The 13,656-nt window shown below is 40.9% G+C and overlaps 1 protein-coding gene and 1 pseudogene across 3 annotated transcripts in view; one reads left to right on the forward strand and one right to left on the reverse strand.

The window, feature by feature from the left end:
- The window catches only part of FMO1 (flavin containing dimethylaniline monoxygenase 1), a 37,954-nt gene that overhangs the window by 14,047 nt on the left and 10,251 nt on the right, over positions 1-13,656 (reverse strand). For all 3 annotated transcript variants that reach the window (XM_050783723.1, XM_050783714.1, XM_050783705.1), the window contains one exon: positions 5,080-5,268. In XM_050783723.1, the coding sequence (XP_050639680.1) occupies positions 5,080-5,268 (189 nt within the window). The remainder of the gene's footprint in view (positions 1-5,079; positions 5,269-13,656) is intronic.
- LOC126950367 (high mobility group protein B1-like) lies at positions 1,004-2,104 on the forward strand (annotated as a pseudogene).

Below are 13,656 nucleotides of genomic sequence, written 5' to 3' on the forward strand. Positions count from 1 at the left end.
AGTGGGGGTACAGGCATTGGGTAAATACAGCCATTCCAAATGGGAGAAATTGGTCAAAACAAAGGGCCTACAGGCCCCATGCAGGTCTGAAATCCAGCAGGCCAGTCAAATCTTAAAGCTCCAAAATGATCTCCTTTGACTCCATGTCTCACATCCAGGTCACGCTGATGCAAGAGTTGGGTTCCCATGGTCTTGGGCCGCTCTGCTCCTGTGGCTTTGCAGGGTACAGCTTCCCTCCTGGCTGCTTTCACAGGCTGTCATTGCGTGTCTGCAGCTTTTCCAAGCACATGGATCTGACATTCTGGGGTCTGAAGGGCGGTTGCCCTCTTCTCACAGCTCCACTAGGTAGTGCCCCAGTAGAGACTCTGTGTGGGGGCTCTGACCCCACATTCCCTTCTGCACTGCCCTAGCAGAGGTTTTCCATGAGATCCCTGCCCCTGTAGCAAACTTCTGCCTGCACATCCAGGCATTTCCATACATCCTCTGAAATCTAGGTGGAGGTTCTCAAACCTCAGTTCTTGACTTCTGTGCACTTGCAGGCTCAACACAAGGTGGAAGCTGCCAGGTCTTCAGGCTTGCACCCTCTGAAGTCACTGCCTGAGCTCTATGTTGGCCCCTTTTAGCCACAGCTGGAGCAGCTGGGATTCAGGCACCAAGTCCCTTGGCTGCACACAGCATGGGGACTCTGGGCCTGGTCCATGAAACCACTTTTTCCTCCTAGGCCCGCAGGTCTGTGATGGGAGGGGCTGTGGTGAAGACCTCTGACATGCCCTGGAGACATTTTCCCCATTGCTTTGGGGATTAACATTGGGCTCCTGGTTATTTATGCAAATTTCTGCAGTTGGCTTGGATTTCTTCTCAGAAAATAAGATTTTTTTTTTCTATTGCGTTGTCAGGTTGCAGGTTTTCTGAACTTTTATGCTCTGATTCCCTTTTAAAACAGAATGCCTTCAACAGCACCCAAGTCACCTCTTGATTGTTTTGCTGCTTAGAAATGTCTTCTGCCAGATACCCTAAATCATCTCTCTCAAGTTCAAAGTTCCACAAATCTCTAGGGCAGGAGGAAAATGCCACCAGTCTCATTGCTAGAACATAAGAAGAGGCAGTACAATGAGCTCCACAGAGACAGTGCTGGGGCAAGTGAGAGCTGGATGGGCACTGGGCAACTCTGTACCTTGCTAAGGAAAAATAACTAAACATGGGCAAAGAAGATCCTAAGAAGCCCAGAGGCAAAATGTCATCATATGCATTTTTTGTGCAAACTTGTAGGGAGGAGCATAAGAAGAAGCATCCAGATGCTTCAGTCAATTTCTCAGAGCTTTCTAAGAAGTGCCCAGAGTGGTGGAAGACCATGTCTCCTAAAGAGAAAGGAAACTTTGAAGATATGGCAAAGGCGGACAAGGCCTGTTATGAAAGAGAAATGAAAACCTATCGACAGGAAAGGAGTTCAAAGATCTCAATGCACCCGAGAGGCCTCCTTCAGCCTTTTTCCTGTTCTGCTCTGAGTATCACCCAAATATGGAAGGAGAACATCCTGGCCTGCCCATTGGTGATGTTGTGAAGAAACTGGGAGAGATGTGGAATAACACTGCTGCAGATGACAAGCAGCCTTGTGAAAAGAAGGCTGTGAAGCTGAAGGAAAAATACAAAAAGGTTATTGCTGCATATTGAGCTAAAGGAAGGCCTGATGCAGCAAAAAAGGGATTTGTCAAGGCTGAAAAAAGCAAGAAAAAGAAGGATGAGGAGGAAGATAAGGAAGATGAAGAGGATGATGAGGAGGAGGAAGATGAAGAAGATGAAGATGAAGAAGATGATGAATAAGTTAGTTCTAGCACAGCTTTTTTCTTGTCTATAAAGCATTCAACCCCCCTGTACACAACTCACTCCTTTAAAAATTGAAATGTAAGGCTGTGTAGGATTTGTTTTTAAACTGTACAGTGTCTTTTTTTGTATAGTTAACACACTACCGAATGTGTCTTTAGATAGCCCTGTCCTGGTAGTATTTTCAGTAGCCACTAACCTTGCCTGGTATAGTACGAGGGTTGTAAATTGGCATGGAAATTTAAAGCAGGTTCTTGTTGGTGCACAGCACAAATTAGTTATATATGGGGGTTGTACTTTTTTCATCTTCAGCTGTCTCTGATGCAGTTTATATGAAATAATTGTTGTTCTGTTAACTGAATACCACTCTGTAATTGCAAAAAAAAAAAAAAAAAAAAAAAAGTTTCAGCTGTTTTGTTTACATTCTGAATGCTTCTAAGTAAATACAGTTTTTTTATTGGTATTATTGTCCTTTTCATAGGTCTGAAATTTTTCTTCTTGAGGGGAAGTTAGTCTTTGCTTTTGCCCATTTTGAATCACATGAATTATTACAGGGTTTATCCTTTCATATAGTTAGCTAATAAAAAGCTTTTGCCTACACACCCTGCATATCATATGGGGGTAAAGTTAAGTTGAGATCGTTTTCATCCATAACTGAACATCCAAAATCTTGATCAGTTAAGAAATTTAACATAGCCCGCTTATATTTACAAACTGAAGAGTAATCAATCTACTCAAAGCATGGGATTATTAGAATCAAACATTTTGAAAGTCTGTCCTTGAAGGAGTAATAGAAAAGTATGTTCTAACCTTTACATGAGGACTCTATTCTTTAACTCCCATTACCATGTAATGGCAGTTATATCTTGCAGTTCCTACATTAAAGAAGACCTGCGAATGTATCCCCAAAAGCATGAGCTTAAAATACAAGACTGCTGTATTAAACTTTTTGTTGACATTAGTCTCAGTGGAGACTACAAAAATGCTGGCTATAGATGTCTTTTCCCATTTATCTAAATATAGACTGCTCAGGAAATGAGACTTTCCATTAAAAGTATTTTTAATTAATTGGGCCAACTTTTAAAACAAAGATGTCACATTCAAAACAGCATATATTTTCCTATATTATGGTTTGCCCCATCAAAAATCCAAATAGGAGGGAAGAAGACACTTAAACTTTGCACCTCAGTATGAATTATTCAATTTATTTGAATGATTTTTCTTTACAAAACAAACTCATTCATTAGTCATGTTTATCTGCTTAGCAGTTTAGGGAACAATTTGGCAATTTTGAGGTTTTCAAGATTATGGTTTTCTTAAAGTGCCAGTATTTTAAAATGGCATTCTTGTAATTTTACACGCTTTTGTGATGGAGTGCTGTTTTGTTACAGAATTTTGACTTGGATTCTTTCCATTTGCATTTGTTTATGTAATTTCAGGAGGAATACTGAACATCTGAGTCCTGGATGATACTAATAAACTAATAATTGCAGATTTTTCTTTTAAACAAACAAGCAAACAAACAAAAAACTATAACAAGAGTCACCTTTACTCCAGTTCCCAACAAGTTCCTCCTCTCCATCTGAGACCATCTCAGCCCGGACCTTATTGTTCATATCACTATCAGCATTTTTGTCAAAGCCATTCAACAAGTCTCTAGGAAGTTCCAAAGTTTCCCACATTTTCCTTTCTTCTTCAGAGCCCTGCAAACTGCTCTAACCTCTGTCGGTTACACAGTTCCAAAGTCACTTCTACACTTTCCAGTATCTTTTCACCAACTCCCCACTCTACTGGTACCAATTTACTATATTTGTTTTCATGCTGCTGATAAAGACATAGCAGAGACTGGGCAATTTACAAAGGAAAGAGGTTTAATGGAGAACTCATAGTTCCTCATGGCTGGGGAAGCCTCACAATCATGGCAGAAGGTAAGGAGGAGCACGTCACGTCTTACGTGCATGGCGGCAGGCAAAGAGAGAGCTTGTGCAGGGAAGCTCTGCCTTCTAAAGCCATCAGATCTCATGAGACTTATTCACTATCAGGAGAACAGTATGGGAAAGACCTGCCCCCATGGTTAAATTACCTCCCACTGAGTCCCTCCCCCAACATGTGGAAGTTCAAGATGAGATTTGGATGGTAACACAGCCAAACCTTATCAGAGGGCTTTTAAGATCAGGAATGTGAATGTAAATTTTATTTTCCACTTGTTTTGGTTAATGTCTCCATTTCTGTTGCTTTCTATGTATAATTTTCTGTGAATTCCTCATCATCCTCATCTCTGATAGGGGAGGGAGAAAGGAGAAGGGAAACATAGATTTTCATATGTTTCTTGGAGAGGAAACATAGAAAAAAAGGGGGAAAAAAAGAGGACAAAAAGGATATATTATTCATTTGTCCCTGCCCTACTACCTTCCTCCTGTCTCTAACCTCTGAAATGGGAGAGGAATGGGGCATTGTAGAATAACAATATTCAAAGATTTTTCTATTTTCAAGAATATCTAGAAAAGATTTCCTTCACATAACAAGGTTCTCTTGTGTATGGGCCACTGCACATGTTTATTCCTATGAAAGGATAGTCAAGAAGAGAGTGGGAGCTGGGAGTGGTGGCTCATGCCTGTAATCCCAGCACTTTGGGAGGCCAAGGCAGGAGGATTGCTTGAGCTCAGGTGTTTGAGATTGCGTGGCCAACAGAGTGAGACCCCATCGCTACAAAATATAAAAAGTTAGCTGGGTGTGGTGGTGTGCATCTGTGTTCCCAGCTACTTGGGAGGCTGAGGTATGAGAATCACCTGAGCTTAGGAAGTCCAGGCTGCAGTGAGCCATGATCACGCTGCTGCATTCCAGCCTGGGCAACAAAGTGAGACCCTGTCTCAAAACAAACAAACAAACAAACAAACAAACAAACAAACCCAAACAGGAGACTGGGGAAAGGGGCTGGTAGTTCTCAGTGTCCATGTGGGTAGGCATTTGGCCCAAGCTGAAAATGTGGCTTGATATTTTTTAGGTTTCCTAAGATACTTGGATATAAGTATTGCAAACTAAAATTTTATACTTGTGAATCTTTACACAAAGTATCCACCCCCACCTCCAGATTTACTTGAAGTGGGGAGTGAGTATAGGGAGAAAATGAATCCAGTCAGGTGTCATTAATATTGCCAGTTTAGTATCTCATCTACAGAGCCCATGGCTAGGCTGGAGAGAGAAGAGAAAATATGTAGGAAATACTTTCTGACTACTAACTGATGTTCTGTGTCTTACCTTGAATTGAATGTGTTTCAGAAGGTTGAAGTGGTTTGCATACATTTTGAGATATTCCAGGAATTGAGAATTTGGCACATAGTTTGGATAATCTTCTGGGAATGGAAAGTCGGAGTAACAAGACATCTCCTTGCAGCTGTTGGAAACCACAGACTTGTAGAGACTGGCTCTGCCTTCTTCAACATGTTCCTGTACAAACAGTGCACACACATGAACATTCATTGCATGCTCACAAATAAGCCTGGGAAGAACTCACCTGTCCAGATGCACACAGTATCACTGCCAAGCACAGGATAATAGAGAAATACATGAGAATCAGGAAATGGTATTTATCTGAATGATGGACAATTGCTAGGTAATTTGGTTTTATGGGGTATTCTGGAAATGATTATGGAGAAGATGGTTCAGATTATGAAGGATCTTGTATCCAAAGTTAAGGAATTTGGATTTTACAGGAAGGTTATGCCAATTTACTGAACGTTCTAAATATAGAAGTGATTCATATCACTTCTAAATTTTGGAAAGATAACTCTGGTTCTACAAAAGGTGAATTAGACGGGACTGGGACAGAAGGAAGGGGGCGTTAGCCCGGAGCCTAAAACACAAATCCACTTAATTGCTAATGAGGGCATGAGCAGAGGCAATGACAACTGGAACCCAGAAAGGTGAGATTTGTGAGGTGGCAGTAAGGCAGAACATATAGGATTGCAAAATCAATTAGATTTAGGGGTTGAGAGAGGAAGCAGTCAAAGGTTTCCAGATTGGACAACTGTGTGTGTGGCATAGCACTAACCAATTTCCCACCCCCAGTTTTTACTCAAATAACTAGCAAATATCAATATCTCATAAGACTACAGCAAAGTTAAATAATAAGCAGTTTCAGTAATGTTTTTAATATACATTGCCTCTGTCTTTTGGGCAGTGGTAAGGAGGATTATTCTGATTTCAGTGGAAAGGTTCTTGTATTTTAACATTATTTACCATCTTGCATATGTAGAGTTCATTTTTCCTGTGAAATAAAAATTATTTAATTTATGCAAACAAGTAGAAACACGAGCATAAACCTCACATACAGAGGGCTTTCTCTGTTTCTGCAAAGGATATGAACTGATATCACATATAGATTCATGTATCTGCATGAAATATACAGCAATCACAGATAACAAAATTATAAATATACCTCTGTGGTTTAAATTAATGTTATTTATCTCATTGACTGATAAGAGTTGATTATAACCTGCTTATCTGAGGCCCACCCGTCACACCAACTCAGCTAAAATGCTTGAGAAAGATGACTATTTAAATCTTGATATTTTATTCAGCTGGAATATCTAAAGCAGTGTTATTCAAATATAGTCTGCAGAGTAATACTGATATGAATTGTTTGTTACCAGTCTGTTACAGGATAACTACAGAAATCAAGAGTAAGCATTTAGAAACTTTTATAGCAATAATTTGGCATTGCTCAATATGTAAGCATGTGGTCACCGTTCTGTTGAACAGGATATAAATCGGTCTTGTTTTTGTCTAACTTGTGTGATGAGTTTGAGTTGGGTACTAGTCATATGCCATAGGACTGCATTATCATGTGCGACGTTTTAAGGTTATTTTGAAAACTGTCATCCAAAAGTGCATTAAATCTGGAATCATTTGCTTTCACTGAAAGATAATTTATATTTAACCTTATAGTATAAGTTATTTGAACTGGTTACGGATAAAAGACTGAAGATACATTAAAAAAATATAGCACTATCAGCTTCATTTTGGATAGCAGTTAAAAAATACCCTGAACTTGCTGAGACTGGTTTAAAAATCTCTTCCTCATTTCAATCAACATAGCTCCGTGAGCCTCCTTTCTCTACTTTGACTGCTGTTAAGCAATGTTTAGAAATAGTTTAGATACATATTATCCCCTGCAAAGAGCATTGCCATCCATTCAAACCAGATTAGGTAAATTGACAACCAGGAAGCAAGATTAATTGTCATATTAAAAACCTTAAATAGTAATATAAAAATGTGTATTTAAAATGTGTCTACAAGTGTCTAACATGCAGAACTGCAATTTCTTACAAAATATTTGTTTGGCAAAAAGTTACAAGCATAATGATGACTCTGTGTCAATTGCCTATGTTTCAAAGAACAATGTGTTCATTTTTTGTAATTGTTTTCTCTTATACCTATGTCGTTTAATGACACTTACTGAAATTCATTTTATAATTTCTGACTCTATAAATTTAAAATTTACGTTTTGTATTTTTTCTTTGTGTGATTTTAATTTTTCTAAGGATTCTTTTTATTATATTTGACAACAGTCTACAATTAATTGGAAAAAAACTTGATTGTTCTTCACTGTTTGAGAAGCATAGCTCTGTAGCTCAGTACCTTTTAATTTTGTTAGGATGTGCTTGGGTAGTCTTATTAACATGTGGATGCTGACTCTGTAAGTCAGGCTGAGCCTGAGATTGTGCATTTCTTTTTTTCTTTTCTTTTCTTTTTTTTCTTTTTTGAGATGGAGTCTCACTCTGTTGCCCAGGCTGGAGTGCAGTGGCCCGATCTCGGCTCACTGCAATCTCCACCTCCTGGGTTCACGCCATTCTGCTGCTTCAGCCTCCCGAGTAGCTGGGACTACAGGTGCCCACCACCATGCCTGGCTAATTTTTTTTTTTTTTTTTAATTTTTACTAGAGACGGGGTTTCACCGTGTTAGCCAGGATGGTCTCGATCTCCTGATCTTGTGATCCGCCTGCCTCGGCCTCCCAAAGTGCTGTGATTACAGGTGAGAACCACTGTGCCTGGCCGAGATTGTGCATTTCTAACAAGCTCCTATGCAGATGCTGCTGGCCCATGGACCATATTTTCAGTGAGAGTGCTTTAGGGTGCCCAATAGGATGTATAGAAGCCACATAAACACTTTTGAATTTACCAGTGGCCACATTAAAAAAGTAAAAAGAAACAAGTGAAATTAATTTTAAGAGTATATTTTATTTAACTCAATATACCCAAAATATACTTTTTCTCTCTCTATATATAAATTTAATATATATAAAAATTTGTGTGTGTGTATATATATAAATTAAAAATTTTAAAGCATTTTATAATGGCATGTTTAAATATCAGCGATTCATAGAAACTGAATAAGCCAGGGAACCATTTATTTTATGAAATCTTAAAGCCAATTAACTAACAAAAACAAAGGGAAAAAGAAACCTTCCGTTTCTCAAAACATAGGAAGATAATTGTCAAGGCAGAAAGATGAAGTGCTTCCAGGAAACACTGAAGCTTGTTGTGAAATAATGTATCACAGATGTTAATATATGAGAAACTGTAGCTTAGAGAAGAAACCTAGCCCTCAGGATAAAATCTAAGACCAGTACTTACTCTTGTCTCTCTTTCCTTCCACTGATTGTTTCTCCTGGAAATAGAAAAGGTCTGGAGTATTTAGCATATACACAGAGAGTATGAGTCTATGCCCCTTCTGAATGGTATTGGTAGGACCTGGGCCCTCACCTCCAGTGTTCACCTCACTGTGCAATCTGCCCCAGTGATTTCCAGGCCCTGCCAGACTTCAATAGCCAGCCCGCACCCTCCCACCCGCGCTGCAGATCCTCTGAGCATTGTACCTGGGGGGTCCAGCAGTTGCCTTGAACTCTGACGGTGGAAACACATGCCTCTAAAAATGGATGGGGCCACTTAGGAGAAGATTTTTGTTTTCATGAAGAGAAAAATGGGTGAGTGGAGAAAAAAAGAGAGGAGGGTTGAACTGTGGAAAGAGGGAAGAGACTAAGAGCACGAGCAGAGGGGTTTCTGTCCTTCTGGTCCATTTTGGTCCCGCAGTACAGTGGGGAGGTCACCATCACCACTGGCATTGACCATCACCACTGGCATACTTGCTTGGACTCCTTGAGACACAGCCCAGGGTTGGCCTGATTCTTGAGCTGTGAAACAGACTCCAGGAATGCATGCAATGTAGTTCTTAACAGAATAGGCCTCAACGCCAGACTGCCTGGGTTTATACTCAAGGTCTACATTTTTAGCTGGGTGATCTGGGAGTTTTCTTAACTTCTCTCAGTTTCTATATCTATATGCTGGAACAACAATATTATATATCCCCTAGGATAAATTGGAGTGATAGCTATCATGCTATTGGAACAAGGAAGCAATGGTATCATGCTAATGGTACTAATGGAACAATGCGTCTAGGCTGTCAATAATATTAATCATTATTTGTATTATTCTTTCACAGCTACCATGGAAATTTATTTTCCTGAGCTTGTGTCCTTCAGGCAGGAGTGTAGGCAATGAGAAGAAAATTTTGTCAAGTCAGTTCTTTTCTTTCTCATTAAAAAAAAAAAAAAAAAAAAACAGATATAAAGTGATAATAAAATTCATCCCTAAATAGAGACCTTCTCTCTATATGCACAACATTCACGTCTCCTGTTCTCCAAGAATGTTAATTTCTTCCTTCTTTTCATTTCCTTAAAACAGCTGGCACCCAGTTTACTTTGTTGCCCCTTCTCCCTGGTGAGAGTCAGACTCTCGCTGGAGGGCAGGGTCCAGTTCCTGGGTCTATATCGCAGGAGAGCTGTGGAAACCTCAGAGGAAATTTGAGGAACCTTCAAGAATGCAAGCTCCATGAGAATAGGGGCCTGTCAGGGGTACCCCACTAGGATGATCGTAATTAAAACATGTTTATTGAATATATGAAGACACGTTTTAGAAATAAGGATTTTAATGAAGGTTCACAGGAATCAGATTTGCCAAACCTAAAGAAGAAATAGTTGAGGAACTATTCCTCAGTGATTTATAAGTGTGAATTATTTTTACACTTCATCATTGCCCTCACTGAATATAAAACTATGTCGTATGTAAGGCACATAGTAGGGTTTCAATCAATGTTTGTTGAATAAATGAAAGCGTGCATGTGCCGAGGAAAAGAATTGGATGCACATGAGGAAGACATCATTCTAGGGAGGGTTAATGGGCCCCAGCAAATGTTACAGGGAGGTGAAGGATGAAGTCCAGTGTGTTTCTACCCACAGTACTGTTAGTCACCTCTAGATGATGTCTGTGTGCTTCTACCTGAAGACTGTTTTCAAAGTCTCTTCCTGCACTACAATGATCTGAAAGTAATATTTGATGGTAATTCCTCAAATTTTGTTTCAAGTATCACTTTGTAACGGTGATAGTCAACCTACAGTGTTACTTTCCTAAGCCTCCCCTCCCTCTGAAGAGTCTGAGAAGTGTTCCACACGCATGCCCGGACTCTACTTGGGTCAGAAGTGGTTCTTTATCCCTGTAGCATTTTTCTTTTTAGTGGTTTCTACCCTCTCTCCTTCCCCAGGGTATGATGTTCTTTCTTTTTCATTGTAACTCCTGCCTGATCTCTCTTTTCCTTAAAACTGTGGTAGCTGGGAGAGGCCAGAGTCACGACCTTGTGAGTATCCAATGAAATGCGGTAATTTATTTATTTATTTTTGTCTTTTCTTTTCTTTTTGTAGAGAACAGGGTCTTGCTATATTGCCCAGGCAGGTCTTGAACTCCTGAGCTCAAGCTATCCTCCTGCCTCTGCCTCCCTAAGAGCTGGGATTACAGGCATGAGCCACTGTGTCTGGCCAAAATGCAGTAATTTATAATGTCTCCATTCTCTGGGCCCTCTCCCTATCTGGAAATGGAAACTTTCTCCACATGTGTTTTATTGGATCTCTGCAATTTGCCTTTCTACTTTTGCATTAGGGTCCCTTTCACCCTAAGGCAATAAGAATTCCATTTTGAACACTTTCTGGCAAGCATAGCCATTGCCAGGGCAGGGTTTTTAATTCTAAAGGTTTTAAATGGGCCACCTACCTTGAGTGCAAAGACATCTCTAACCTTTTTTTTTTTGTGTGTGTGTGTGTGTGTGTGTCACGTGTGTGTTGGGGAAGGAGGAAAAGGAATGCCTCTAGAAAGACTCAGGAGACTCATTGCATGTAAGAGCTGAATGCAGCTTTAAGGCCGCCTAGTTTAGGAATTTCCAGTCAAGCTTTAGAGGAATCTCAAGGTATTACAGAGGTGCCTAAAAAGGCTGCAGTGTCAAGAGAAGGCTGCTGCATGAAGGTGAGGGTGGATTTTCCTAAGCCCCCTACTAATTCAGCTTTTGTATGTGTTTCATACTGGTCCCATGTTTTCATTTTATAAATGAGGTAATAGAGCTGGAATGACTTGCAAGTTGGGTGCCATTTTACCTTGGCTACTGCTTGATACTCCTCTTACTCATCTTTTTGATGTCCAATTGCATTCTCCAGAATATTTCTTCTTCTTTTTTTTTTTTTGAGAGCTAGTCTTGCTCTGTCACCCAGGCTGGAGTGCAGTGGCACAATCTCAGCTCACTGCAGCCTTTGCCCCCCAGGTTCCAGCAATTCTCCTGGGTAGCTGGGATTACAGGTGCATGCCACCATGCCTGGATAATTTTCATATTTTTAGTAGAAACGGGGTTTTGCCACGTTGACCGGGTTAGTCTCGAACTCCTGACCTTAGGTGATTTGTCAACCTTGGCCTCCCAAAGTGCTGGGATTACAGGCGTGAGCCACCATGCCTGGCTGACCTCTATTTTTCTAATTCTCCAACCCCATTTACCATCCCTACACCCTCTTCACCCTCTGCAGGTGCCATATTTTCTCAATAGAATTGAGGTCTCTGGTGTGCGTGCTCTTATACCTTCTTCCTCTACCTCAAAATTTCTCCTCCATGTTCACCTCCCATTCCCCTCCAATCTCTGGGGAGGGTGTATCTCTTGTCTTCCCACCTTGCCAGGGCTAACCCTTGCACCTGTGCCTACAATTCCACTCCTCCCTTTTCCTGCCAGGATCATGTCTCAATTTGGATTTATGTGCTCAGTTATTTCCAGTCATCCAGATAGTTTCTATTTGCCCACAAAAATCTTTGAGTCTTCCCATCATGCAAACAAAACAAACACAACAACCAGGAGATCTCCTTAATTTTGTTCCTCATTACCCATTGTTTTTAAACTGAGTGTAAACCGCTTGCCCAAACATGCAGCCACCCTTTTCCCTCCCATTCCTCCTCTTACGTGTACCTTATGCACCAAAAAGCTATTTTAATTTTCCAAATATGCCCGGTACTTTTTCTTTACTGTCCCTACCCTCCCTGGTGTCTTCTGCTCGATCTTGTCTACCTGTTGAAAGTTTTCAAAGTCCATCACACACTACCTCTTCAGTGAAGCCTTCTCTGGCTTCCTAAATGTGGCTATCATCCTGCTCTTAATGAAATGCCCACAGCACTGTTTCTGACTTGCAAAATCCTAGCCTTCTTCCATCTGCCTAACAGCTCCTGAGGGGAGGGTGAATCCTTGTCATTTTTGTGTCCCCCACAGTGTTTTGTGCTTTGTGCACTGGTGTTTGACCTACCTGATTTACACAACTGGAAATGGGCCCAGCTGGATCTAGACCCATTTCTCATGATTCTTAGATCAATGATTTTTAGTGTTAATGATTAGGTGCCTGTGACCTATATAAGGAGCATTTATGTCTGGTGTTGCAGGAGGCTAAGTACTGCTTTTGATCTTTAGGTTTAGTTTTTGTTTTGATTGAGATTACTTTAGTTAAATAACTCTGCTAATTTAGTTAGGCAGTTTCATCTTTCAAGCCAACTCCTGACCCTGACTGATTAGGTATGCTTCTTTGGAATCATGTTGTTAAGAAGGATTCTGAGGCTCCCTAGGGGAAAGGCATCATGTTTGATTAGTAATGTCTTCGATGGACGTGGGAGGGGGGAGATTTTTGGTCTAGGTGTCAGGTTTCTGCCATCCTGTTGGAACATGTGTGGTTTGATTCCTGAGAAGAGGCATGCTCTTTTACCTGGTCCTCTTTGGCAGTCTCCGGGCATTGATGATCACATTTGGTGGTGGGTACACTTTAAGATATGCAGTTCTTTATGTGATGCCAAGCAGCCTATGCTGGAGGACTGTGGCTAAACTAGTAACCTTGGCTTCTCTGGAGTTTTACTCACTGAGCTAGAAAAGAATTACTTTTATTTCAGTTCCGAATTCTACCCTTCTGTAATAGAGAAATGCTGTGTCTTTCTCTCAGCCCCTCAGGGGATCTGAGGCCTGGTTATCTGATACTTTGCTTCTTTTCACTCTTTCTGGCAGCTTTCTCCTCAGCAAATTTAAAGCTCATGGGAAATGTTTTTGCTCAAAAGGAGGGAAAATAGAAACTCTGGAAAGATTTGATGCAAATGTTTCCCTGCCTGAGCCACGGAGTTCAGAGAACATTTTCCCTGCCCGGCTTCGGGGTTTCATTGGCTGTAAGAAGGGCCCTTGTGAGCTCATGGGACCCCAGGCCAGGCAAGGGTGGGCTTTATAGTCCCCTTTCCTCGGTCCTCATCCCTTCATTCCTTTCTCCGGTCCGGGCAGTAACCCTGCTGAGACTTGAGTGTATTACTTTTCTTCTGCTCAGGGAATTAAAAAAAAGACTCAAAACTCACATTCTTTTCTTCTGTTTGTTCTTGGCCTGCACTGGGATTGCCGGGGCAGCAGGCCCTTGATTATGGAGCTCATCCTACACGCAGCCCTGAGTCTTTA

The sequence above is a fragment of the Macaca thibetana genome, chromosome 1 (genome assembly GCF_024542745.1).
Source record: "Macaca thibetana thibetana isolate TM-01 chromosome 1, ASM2454274v1, whole genome shotgun sequence".
NCBI classification, from domain to species: Eukaryota; Metazoa; Chordata; class Mammalia; order Primates; family Cercopithecidae; genus Macaca; species Macaca thibetana.